This window comes from Anopheles darlingi, chromosome 2 (genome assembly GCF_943734745.1).
Source record: "Anopheles darlingi chromosome 2, idAnoDarlMG_H_01, whole genome shotgun sequence".
NCBI classification, from domain to species: Eukaryota; Metazoa; Arthropoda; class Insecta; order Diptera; family Culicidae; genus Anopheles; species Anopheles darlingi.
In genome coordinates this window covers 6,828,674-6,840,334 of record NC_064874.1, presented here as the reverse complement: position 1 = coordinate 6,840,334, position 11,661 = coordinate 6,828,674, and the positions used below count along the sequence as shown (strand labels likewise).

The following is an 11,661-nucleotide window of genomic DNA, read 5'->3' as shown; positions in this document are numbered from 1 at the left end:
CGTGACAAACAGGAACCGTGGCGCCAGGATGGAGAGGGGGAGAGAACTGTCGCAAACCGGGCCACGATGATTGTACTCTATATCGCAATACAAACACGTATCTTCCTCTTTTGCGCACCAATCGATTAGACAACCGGTATGTCCAATATTTATCGAAATGCTTCCGTGCTGCCGGTGTCGATGATGGAAGATGAAGTGGCCACACGCGCGGCATGTGCGGCACACATCTACTATGTAGCTTCCGGAGCGAGAAAATATGGCGGGAAAAACGGTACAACCATTAGCCCTCTAGCGGAAATTGGCCTAGTCACCGTGAAACCTCAGTCCGGCTCCCGAGTTCTAATGTGCTTCCGTCGGCACACGCGACATGACCGGTACCGTTCGTTTATTCATGCACTTTTTGCAGCTTTTATGATGCGGTATGCAACGTGATACCGGACCAGCTCCATTGTGATCGGAGAATTGCACGCGTGGAATGGAACGTCGATCGATGATTAATACGCCGCATGATGCCGTGTGGCTCGTTAGGTTCGCTTGCTACTGCATTAGGAATAGTAATTAGTCAACCAACGACAACACGGATAATGTTCATCATTTGTGACACCCAGCACTCGGCATTCGAATGCATGAGCCATCTCCGTGAAACGGCGAGTTTATTAGTTTTGTATCATACAGTAATGGGTTCCCTCTGCTTTAATTACAATATCGCGCTGCATCTTCCTTCTCGGTAGGTACACTTTCATCACGCTTTCCGCCAGACGGTGATTAGATTTCTTTCTTATCGTCTACTCGCATGATTTTATGCACATCTCGCATATTTCGGTCCAGTGGGAGGCTCTGATATTTAATGATGAAGAATGTTTATAAAGCTAGACATAACACATTTCCGCGGCAGATAATTAGAAGCTTATGCTATGTGTGGGGGGTGATAGCGATATGCTCATCAATGTTGCGACATGTACAACGCGCAAGCCGCATCATCATCACCGAACAAACGAAGCAGTAGCCCAGGGATCACTGAGAATACGTTTACTTTATTTTGCTACTCTAGTGCCATTTTGCGGACATTGATATGGCACAGTGAACGAAATATCCTGCTGTTGACAGTAATGTTCCATAATCCGAAACAAGGAAATGATCAGAATTGCTTGACATGACTTGCAGTTGTTGGGCGACGAGGTTTGGTTGGTGGTTTTCTTTTGCGAATGGCGAATTCTGACCCGATAGACTATCGGGACTTTGATATGAGGTTCTTGTTTGGCTGGGATTTAACCGGCTGTTGCACTTTCGTTATCGGTATCAGAGGAGGGCTAAGGTTTAAATTTTATCCATCATCATGTGACATCCCTATCAGTGGGTTTATACCTTTGAGCATGACTTTACAGACGATGGAAGGAACTGACAACAGCCGGGCGACCTAGAACACAACTCAGTGTTTTGCCGAAAGATGTAAATCTCCTTCGACAAACTATGGCCGACTGAATGTAGCTACGGTGAATGTCAGTACGGTTTGAGTACGGTACGCACTTGATGTGCCTCAAGTGCTTCGGTTGCGATAATTGTTTGCCTTTTAGCAAAGCGCAAACCGCGGTGGAATCAACAATGTCTGCTCTAAAACGTTAAAATTTAGTAACACTCGGTTATATCCCTTGAAACCTCCTGCTTAGATAATGCCTTACTTCCTACAAAGATGCCTGGTATATGACGATGATTTAACATTTTACTAACGTTTCATTGCCTATTTTACGTTGCTCTCAGTCCATGGATTGCCATTAGTAGTAGCCCTCTCTGTTTGCAAACTAATAAACCTCCTGCCTAACCCCTGTACTAAAGAGCCTAATCTTTCTGCTCTCCGAAAAAAAAACAACGATACGACAAAAGAAGGAGTAACATATGTACAACACGGTATAGAAGATAAACAAAACAAAAAAAATCTTAAAGCGTGAATGTGTGGAGACGGTACGAGAGATAAGAACCAAAACGCGTACAGTTAGCTCTACAGCGATACATTCGCACACCTTCTAGTAATGGCACAAGTTTACTTCTTGCCGGAGAGGATCGCTTGGATTTGTGCGTTAGTTTTGCCTTTCGTTTCCGGGACCTTAATGAACACGTACACTGTACAAACGGCCATCCAGGCACCGAAGAACCAGAAGGTCCAGTCGGAACCGAGTAGTTCCTGCATGATACCGAACGACTTGGTGACGAGGAATACCAAGGTCCAGTTGAACATGACGGCCAGCGCCGATGCGAGACTCTTGATATCCGGTGCACACAGCTCACCCATCATCATCCACGGGATCGGACCGAAACCGAGCGAGAAGCTGATGATAAACAGTACAACCGAGGCCAGCGGGAGCCACCCAATGTTTGACACGTCGACCTTATCGTTCTGGAGTTTAAAGTAAATACCGAGCACCACCAAGCATGAGCCCATAATGAAACTGCTCTGCAGCAACAGTATCCGCCGGCCAGCCTTATCGATCAGTACGGACGAGGCGAGCGTCATGACGACTTGTACGACACCGACCACTATCGAGCAGATGGCGGGATCCATGGTACTACCAGCCGATTTGAAGATCGGTGCCGTGTAGAAGATGACTGCGTTGATACCGGAGAACTGCTGGAAGAACATCAGTAGTAGTGAGATAAAAAGCGCGGCCCGGTTGGTCGAGTTGGTGAACAGGTCAGATAGCTTCGCATTGCCTGAAGCCGCATCCAGATCGGACTGGATCGTCTGCAGGGCCGATTGCGTATCAGCATCACGACCCCAGAACCACTTCAATGCGACACCGGCATCAATTCTTCGACCCTGGAAGAAAGTAACGATTCGGTTAGGCAAAGCTCGGACGAGGTAGTAGTAAGCAAAACCATAGCTTACCGTTTTTACCAAATACACCGGACTCTCAGGAACGATAAGCATGGCCACGATCAGCAGCACCGGGAAGATGGCACACAGTGTGCTAAGCGTAACCCAGTGCGTATACGAACCGACGGCGTAGATGAAAAGGATACCCACGGTGAGATGGAGCTGGAAGAATGCACCGAGTGCACCGCGGATTGAAGTTTCCGCAATCTCCGATATAAACATCGGTGCGACCACGCACGAACCACCCGTGGCAATACCTGCATCCAATAGAATAATAAAGAACGAGATTTAGCGGAACAATTCCTATGAAAATGTGAAGCGGGTGCATACCAATAATCAACCGTCCTGCGTACAGCATTCCCGCATTACTAGCGAAGATGATCAGCGCCCAGCTAACGAGGTATGGGATGGCCAGCGACATCGTTGTGTATTTGCGACCAATTTTCTCTGCCAGAAAACCGGCCGGAAGTGCTCCGAAGAAGGCGCCCACGGCCAGGAACGATCCAACCCACGTACCTGTAAAGGGAACCCAAAACAGAAGTTGAATACAGTTACCATTAACGAGATCCAACAGCTGTTGGATCGACCTTTGGAGCAACGCCTGAGCTCCGCTATGCGAAGGTTACAGCTATTTCGCACTACTACGCGCACTATAGCGGGTTGCGATTAATTAGAAATAAATATGCATCAGCCGAAGCTGTCGACACTATGATCGGAAGGTGGATACCATAATATCTGCGAGTGCCCTTTTGCGTTGCTGCATCATCGTAGCTGCACTCTCCATTATTGGTTATCGCTTGGAGCTGGATAAACATTTGCACAAACTCACATCCGCGATCCATCGTACGCTCTAGCATCCAGCTAGCGTTTGCTCGTGAATCATTAGTGACAGCTGGTCATGATTGGCGAGGTCACTATCAGTGGAAGCTACTTATTCGGAAGTAAATATACTACGGAATCGATTATAAATGCATCAGTCGTACCGTTACCACCACTACCAGTATACTCCACATATGGCTATGGCGCCGGTACTGCGGTAGAGTGTTTATATTAATGTTGTTCTCATGTTTCGGGTATCATCGGTCAACACGTTTGTAACGAGAGTGTACGTATAAAAACACCACCCTTACGCTCTTTTCGACGAGGGGGTTTCCTTTAATACTCTACTAAACCTGTTCGGAAGGTAAATCCCGAAGACACGCCGGCATACAAATTGTGAAAGTCAGGAACCCAGTCAGGGATCACCGCAAAAACCGGGAAAGTCCTGCATCATGAAATGCAGGGAACTACCGCACGTTGGCCATTCGATCGTTACCACAAAATTATATTGAAACAGTTTACAATAGTTCCAAGTGACGCAATAAAAAACGGTTTATGGCGGCTGGTACTTGAAAGCAGCAGCACGTCAGCTTATCGCTAAAACAAGCTAATTGAACTGATTTTTATTGTGCTTCCAGGTTTGTCCATCGCAATCAGACAGGATCATACTAAAAGTTTAATGCGCCCCGGCTGCCTGGGTAGCCTATTCTCCTGTCAATTGCCGTAGATTAGTGTAGACTGACACACCAGCACGGGGGAACCTCTTTTACGATCTTCAAAGGTTGATTGATAAGACTCCTCTGCTCAATGTGATAACAACGCGATAGCCACTAGCACTGACCGATGTCTTGAACTTGGGCTCACTTACCTTCATCGCTGGTGAGAAGAAATCTTTCGCCCTCGAAAGCACTCGTATCGCTCTCGTTCGTTGGTGTTAGCTGCGCTAGAACCGGCGATGTCCAGGCGAGTGCGGTACCGCCACTAACGGCCGCCATACAAACTGTCGAAGACCAGGCACAGAAAGGAAGGTAGAAGCAAAAGACGGTTGTCCATTATCTCATTCAGAGGTGATCAAAGATGATGACCAGCATGGTGACATGTGTGTGCTGCACTTACTTCCTAGGGCGGCGATGAATTGGTTGCGCTTCGTCGTCGTACCCGAACCCTCGGGGATCGCATCATAAAGCATGGGGTTTGTAACCCCGGGTGGACTGCTGCTCATGGTTACTGTTTAGTTAGACGCCCTGTAGAAGAGGATAGAGACGAAACCAAACGGTAAGCAGGGTTAAGTTAGAGTGTTCCGATATCAACAACACAGCCACGGCCTGGCTTCTTCTACTGCGGAACGAGTTTTTGATCTACGAGACATCCGATCCATTCTGCGTCTCGACCGCACTCCAACTCCTTCGTTTCGTGGTGCATGGATCGTGTGACGATGTGGAGTGAAAACTCAATATTTAACTACACCTGACACCCATTACCAGCATGCAAACTCGCACCACACCTTGTCACTTCTCGACTCGTGACTAGGTTCTACCTACGGACCGTGTAGCGTGCACTTGCAAACTGCATCGCACCATTCACAAACAGACCCATCGGCGAGCAATTCATTAGCCAATGTCTCGCCCACGAAAGCAGCCGAAAGGCGTAAACATGGGCGGCATATGGCCCAAACGAACCAGGAAGATCACGTAGTGGCCGACCCTATTAGGACAAGTTTACGTTTCGTGTACCTCGTGTACGAGCGACCGGTTGGTACAGTTGCATAAACCAGTCGCACCCGGCTTAATGAGCCAAACCGATCGTTACATCCTTTTTGGCTTCGTCTAGCCGTCCGTCTTCTGTCTTCAAGCCACACAGACACGTTTAACGAACATTTAACTCAACTGGTAATTTACCACAGAATAACCGATCGCGTTGAATAATATTATCGCCATTACTGGTGACGCCGTTTGCCACTCCTTATGCTGGCTCCAACAGAATGTCGCGTCAGCTCTTCCACATTGTCGCCCGTGCTTGAAACAATGTTTCTGGTTGTTATTCATAATTTATTGGATCCATAAGGCACAAAATGAAGGCGTGCCAGACTATGGTCCGGCCTAGAGTATCGCCAATTCGCGTCTAATTCAGTAACCAAACACCGTCCATCAACCATCATCACTCACACCCTTTTTCTCCCCTCTGTAACGCACCGAGGGAAAAAGGAAGAAATTGGTTTTCCTCATCCCCGTAGCACGTCACGCGCACACCCTTCGCAGCAGTAGGCAGCACGGGGGCCACAAAGTTTGTCCTTGGAAAGACCTCTACACGGATGGTCGCATTTTCACCGGGGAAATTCGGTCGGTCGAATGCCTTGCTGGCACACTGCCGACACCGCCGCCGCGTCCGCCGATGACGCCGTTTGTTTACCTACGTAACACACGCTGCAGATGCGCTACTCGCCTTGATGCCAGTACCACCGGTCCGGTTGGATCACCTTGAATCGGTATTTGTTTGTCTCTCGTACTGAGTGTACGTGGGATTATCGCAAAGTTTAGAGGGGATGGCATCGATTAGAATCGGCACCAGACGAGGACTAATTGGGGTTCACCACCGACAGTACCACTTAGCTGATTAGACGATGTACTAACCTTAAGCAGGAGCTCGGTGTTATTTAATCCTTGGAATGATTTTAAAATGTTTTGTAAAATTCTTTTCTAAAATTTAAATTAATCTTTCAAGGTGGACGACCTTAAGTAGTCTACCACTAAAACACGTCGAATAACATTTTAAACCATATAAAAACACTAATGTTAATCTAAAGAAATAGGAATGATCCATTACGTCATTCGATTTTCTCGATTTACGATCTTCACCTGCTGCTATTGAATGAGGTCGATAGCCGAACAGAATCATTTCTTAAAAAAAAATCCTTACTACTGACAGCTCTTTTCTCAGCAGCATCCATCCATCCCACCTTCTTCCCGTTTGAGGACTTTGGTTTGTTTTAAAAATATTCTCGCTCGTGACCGAGACCATCGATTACGGCGCGATTACCAGTGCATCTCTGGTTACGGCCAATCGCTCGGAAGAATGCGGATACAGACGAAGACAGGAGACAGGCGCATCAACGCCAGAAGACCTAACATCCCTTAATGAGCAACATCGTGGGTCGTTTCAAACGTGTCCCTCAAAGGAGATCAATTCCATGGGATGCAACTCTCCAATAAGTAAACAGTGTTATGGCGCCGTCATAGTAGATGGCGTCAGCAGTGCTCTCCGGCAGTGCTGTCCTAGAAGGTCAACCGTGCCGTAGCATTTACTAATCGCCGTGCCTAGTGCCCATTGATCTGTGCTGGCGGCACTATGTGTTTTTAGTCTAAACATCCGCGCGACCATTCTCCGATTCAGGCCTCCTCGCTTATCAGATTGTCAATACAGCGATAAGAGACAAGTCGCAGGGGTTGCCACAACCCCGAACCAAATCCGTCGCGATGATTTGTGTTCAATCTGTTGCGAGCGAATGTGTGTCGATGATCATGTCGTAAATGGCGCAGCGCGTGAGGTTGGTTAGTTCCGACGGAATGTAACGCAACGGGCATCCTAGGGGGCGATCCTGATATCTCTTCAGCAATATCTGGCGTCCGTATGCCGGTTTAGTCTTATCGGTTGCAATTGTTTGGTTCCGATATCGATCTGTCACACGCTGCTTGTGGGTGAATTATGACGCGGCTGTAAATGCAATGCCACGCTCAAAATGCATGCGACCAACTGAGACTTATGAATGATCCGAGCATGATGACCGACTAATCAACTGCGCTTCTCTGGTTACCACGATAAGCCCGAGCGATCCCGGGTCCTACGAGGATTAGATAATAGAATTCGGGGGTAGCCACCAAACCACCGCAGCATGGCAGCACGCGTACGTTTATCACTTGGCCGCACCGGACATTTCCAGAAGCATCTCGCCAGCGCCGCGTAATCACGGCCGCTTGGCCAGATACGTGTTACCGAACCGCGCCTTGTAGGTTACAATGTTATCTCTGACCTTCCGAGTGCAGAAGATAATGCTACCAACGATGCTGCTAATTGACTGAGAGAGCGCCAGGGGTAGTCGGTGGGGCCCCCGGGTCAGTACAGACATCGAGTGATTGCTTAATCTTGTCCTCTTGCGCTCCGTTCGCATTGTTATGCGGGATTTTTTGGTCTGTCTGGCGTGCCCAACACCAGACCCTCCTTGGCCGCACTGGTGTTCCAGTCTGATTGCCCTTCACGGTGCCGCCCTCTGATTGATTAACTTGCGGTGAAGTTCGAGGCATTCGAGAGACCCCGCGAACCGGCGGGACCTTTACGCATCGGCCAATGACACGATCGGCGAGCGTTTTGAGCAGGTTCGAACTGCTTTCATTTACCCGTGCGCGTGCGATAGTAGTGGTACGTGTTTGTTGGAGTACAGCCATAGAGAAAGTGCCATGCATATGCACCATCAGGTTCGATGCAGTTACATCGAACGGCAAACCGTGGCAGCCGAAGATTGAACGATCTCGATCGATGCGTCGCGATCAATTGATGAAACTGCCGGCCGGTCTAAACCCTTAGTGTATCGTGTCGCGATGCAATTGGCATTCCAATCGCAATTGTCCTGACGGTAAAAAGAGTTTAAAATACATTCCAGACACCACACAAGCATACACAAGTACAGCATTTGTGACCGTGAGACTGAACTGAAGTCAGCGAGATCCATGAACGGCAATCGCTTGTTTGTCGATAGAGACCTTTGGCTCTCTCGTCGAACAAACGGAGACAAACAAAATCGAACCGATAGCCACCCATCACAAACGAGTATTATCGGTTTCTGCTTGTTCCCGGTTTCCCGCGAGAGAGAGATACAGTGGAGCGGCGCATCATCAGCACTGTCAGCTGAACCAAGTGTTACGCATCTTACGTGCCGGATTGTCCACGCGCTTCTCGAAGGCAAACAGATGGTAAACACACGCTACAGCGACACCAAAGTCAACAGTAGAACCGCTCGTCTGGCCATAGCCGAAGCCCCGTTACAAATAGAGCATTGAACGCCACACACAACACATATTGAACATTTATCCAGCCATTCCGATGCCTTCAGCGCCACGATTCCGATCGATCACCACGCTGATCGATCGGAGCTTGGCATTCGGGCAGTTTGGTGATGCAGGCGTCATATTTTAATTAGATTCCGTGTCAACTGTGTCAACCAAAACTGAACCAGCTCCTTCTTTACATAATACGGTACCGACGCTCGCACCATCGCGTAGTCTGCGCAGGGCATTAACACCGAAAAATGGCGTGAAAACGAGGATCGTTCGCTTTCGAGCCCACCAGTCCACCAACGACACTACCACTGCTTTCGGTACCTTTTTTCCTATCGACGAATGATCAACCTCTTGTGCTAGAGACCCGGTTTGATACGACTAGATAGACTACACTACTTTCAGCAGCGCGAAAGGACTTAACACCACCCGAACAACTCGATCCGATCGGGACGCGTGCTCGCACAGAACTGAGTAGACTGGGGCGATTGTAGCTTCGCGGCTGTGCCCCCGAGCAGCAGCGGGGATACCGGCGATGAGCGGCGCGATGAGCAAACACGCGCACGCAACCGTCCCGTCCCATCTCGTCCCATTCGGTCTCTACTACCTACTGCAACTTACGACGGATCCGAAATATGATAATCGTACAGCCATCTAGGATTGCCACTCTATCGCACTCTTTCTCTCTCTCTCTCTCTCTCTCTCTCTCTCTCTCTCTCTCTCTCTCTCTCTCTCTCTCTCTCTCTCTCTCATTCTCTCTGTCGGGCTTTGTGGCTCGAGCAGTTAGCAGTCGGACCGTGGGAGGGAAATTCGGGATCAACAGACTAAACCATTAGCGCAGCATCTATCGACATCAAGAGCAGGCAGCCATTAAGGCACAGATTAAGCCAGTTTGCCTCGTTGGTTCTGGTTTTCTGGTCGCCCACGGTACCAGCCTTCTGCATCGCTGGGGCCATGGCGTCCTCGTCGAGACGGAAACTGGTCCGTTGCCGCGCCTCCGGTTGACCTGATTATATGCTGAGACGTCCATGCCGTCCACGTTGACAATGGTTTGTGTCAACCGAGAACGAAAGGAAAGCCGGAGGCACGTTCGCGTATGATAAAATATGATCGCGAGATCTGGGCCCCAGGCGCTGAGCCGGAAATCGAAAGTGGATTTTGCGGGGAGGGTGGGCAAGTACAAGGTCCAGCTGCACGCTGGAAGCTGAATTTCGAGACGGATTTTAATTTTTGTTTTCATATGGCGATACAGAGCGGTGAAGCACATTTTTTATCCAACTCCATTAACCGGTTCGGGCAGTTTCCGAAGGTGGTTTACGGAGCGCGTAAATGCTATTCATGTAGATAGTTTCTTAATGATTTAAAAAAATGTTTTTTTAAATGATGTAACACGTTGATTATGGAAATATTACTGATACTGAGCTTGGGGAATTGCGTTTTTAGTATTTTTGCAAATTTAAAACATTCTAGTCAACTGATCGAAGATTTCTGATTGGCACGATGTTGTCCACTACTGTTGTTCTTTTCTACGCTCCCATAGTAGCCACAATTCAGATTATCCCTGTATTTCATTACTATTCCCTACACTATGTAGACCTAGGGGTCAAGGTATTACCGCGTCATGAGGTTAGAGTACGGCGCGTCAACCAACAGGTTTCCATGTCCAACGCCGTGTTCTAACGGAGGAAACTAACACTCTTAAACCTCAAAAGCCGAACCCATAAGGTATGATTCGTACGTACTACGATGGTAACGCGCCACCCACTACAATCACATCGGGAATCATACGATCCGGCACAGGACATGCGCCTGACACCGCATCCTGCTTCCCCTGCTATGGCCGAACGAACGGATAGCATTTGTTTCCCCTCATCGGGGGACCGAGGCCACATACCATCCCGGCTTAGTGCATCCTGCCCTTCGAGCCGAAGGTGGAATGACTTTCACTTGTTATTGCAGCCGCACACGATTCCATTTTCCAATTTTTGACGATATCTCTCTGCCGTTTTGGTGTTTTCACTATAATGCTGCGTCAGCAAAAAGGGCAACGTATCGATGCCAAGTTCACACATGTAAGGACGACACGATGGTACGATGATGGTACGGCATGGTTTTCACGAGAATTCAAATCTGTTATCATCTTCGGACCCAAGCTCCTGATACCAGCTCCCATGGGGTGCACACCATGATGGACAGCGCAGCACATTATCACTAATTGCGCGTTGTATCAGTGGCATGTGTCCACTATCGGCGGACTGTGAAACATCAACAGTGAGGGCCAGCCATTCCGCTAGGCATTCAGGTCACATTGTTGCATAATAACGTTGGAGAGAAATGCTAGGCCACCGGAGCCTTCACCCGCCAGTCCCAAGCTACCGGATGGTAGCGATTCAGGAAGGCGCGTTCTACCTACCTACCTATACACTTTCACTTATTACTCCACTATGTGCTGGCACGAGCTTTATGCGAAGAGATACACAGAAGACAAGCACCAGCCAAAGACTGCCAACATCGGCCACTCTGTTCCGCTTCCACTAGACGACTGATGGTGACGGTGATAGTGTCGAACGCGCCCACTCAACGGACCGTGTGTCCGTGTTCCAACGATCGATATTTGCAATTCCTCGCCGGACTGACAGTTCTATAAAAGGGGCGAGCGAGTTCAGCGGACCACCACCGTCGTCCTTGGAGCCCACAAAGATCCCACGCTTAACACGAGGCCGCGAGCCAACCGAAGGATATCAAATCCTGCTCCTTTTGCCGACTGACGTCACGTGCTCCGGCTTCACGAACGAATGCCATTTCACAAACACTGCAACAGCACAGGATTCGGGATCCTTGGTTTGAAACAGGGAAATGTTTCCGACATTCTGGTCTGGTGAGCGTGTGTGATGGGGTTTCGTTGGCAAATTCTGTTGAAAAAAG

The 11,661-nt window shown here is 48.8% G+C and overlaps 1 protein-coding gene across 3 annotated transcripts; it reads right to left on the bottom strand.

The window, feature by feature from the left end:
• Window positions 1-1,014: 1,014 nt before the first annotated feature.
• LOC125951159 (facilitated trehalose transporter Tret1) lies at window positions 1,015-11,282 on the bottom strand. Of its 3 annotated transcripts, none has more exons than XM_049679794.1 (6): window positions 11,154-11,282; window positions 4,805-4,932; window positions 4,557-4,688; window positions 3,200-3,385; window positions 2,882-3,126; window positions 1,015-2,812 (listed from the first exon to the last, which is right to left on the bottom strand). In XM_049679794.1, exons 2-6 carry the CDS (start codon window positions 4,908-4,910, stop codon window positions 2,039-2,041), a joined length of 1,443 nt encoding a protein of 480 aa, XP_049535751.1. In that variant the 5' UTR covers window positions 4,911-4,932; window positions 11,154-11,282; the 3' UTR covers window positions 1,015-2,038. The 3 variants fall into 3 exon arrangements, with proteins under 3 accessions (XP_049535751.1, XP_049535750.1, XP_049535752.1); XM_049679793.1 differs by lacking the exon at window positions 11,154-11,282 and adding an exon at window positions 9,061-9,309; XM_049679795.1 differs by lacking the exon at window positions 11,154-11,282 and adding an exon at window positions 5,170-5,262.
• Between the last annotated feature and the right edge of the window lie 379 nt (window positions 11,283-11,661).

What these genes read in the sequence shown, in the direction of transcription:
- LOC125951159 (XM_049679794.1), bottom strand. Translation starts at nt 4,910, where the DNA reads ATGAGCAGCAGTCCACCCGGGGTTACAAACCCCATGCTTTATGATGCG. An exon ending in ATTCATCGCCGCCCTAGGAA is followed by an intron (nt 4,689 to 4,804) that starts GTAAGTGCAGCA and finishes GGTCTTCGACAG; the next exon opens with TTTGTATGGCGGCCGTTAGT. An exon ending in CGGTGTATTTGGTAAAAACG is followed by an intron (nt 2,813 to 2,881) that starts GTAAGCTATGGT and finishes ACTTTCTTCCAG; the next exon opens with GGTCGAAGAATTGATGCCGG.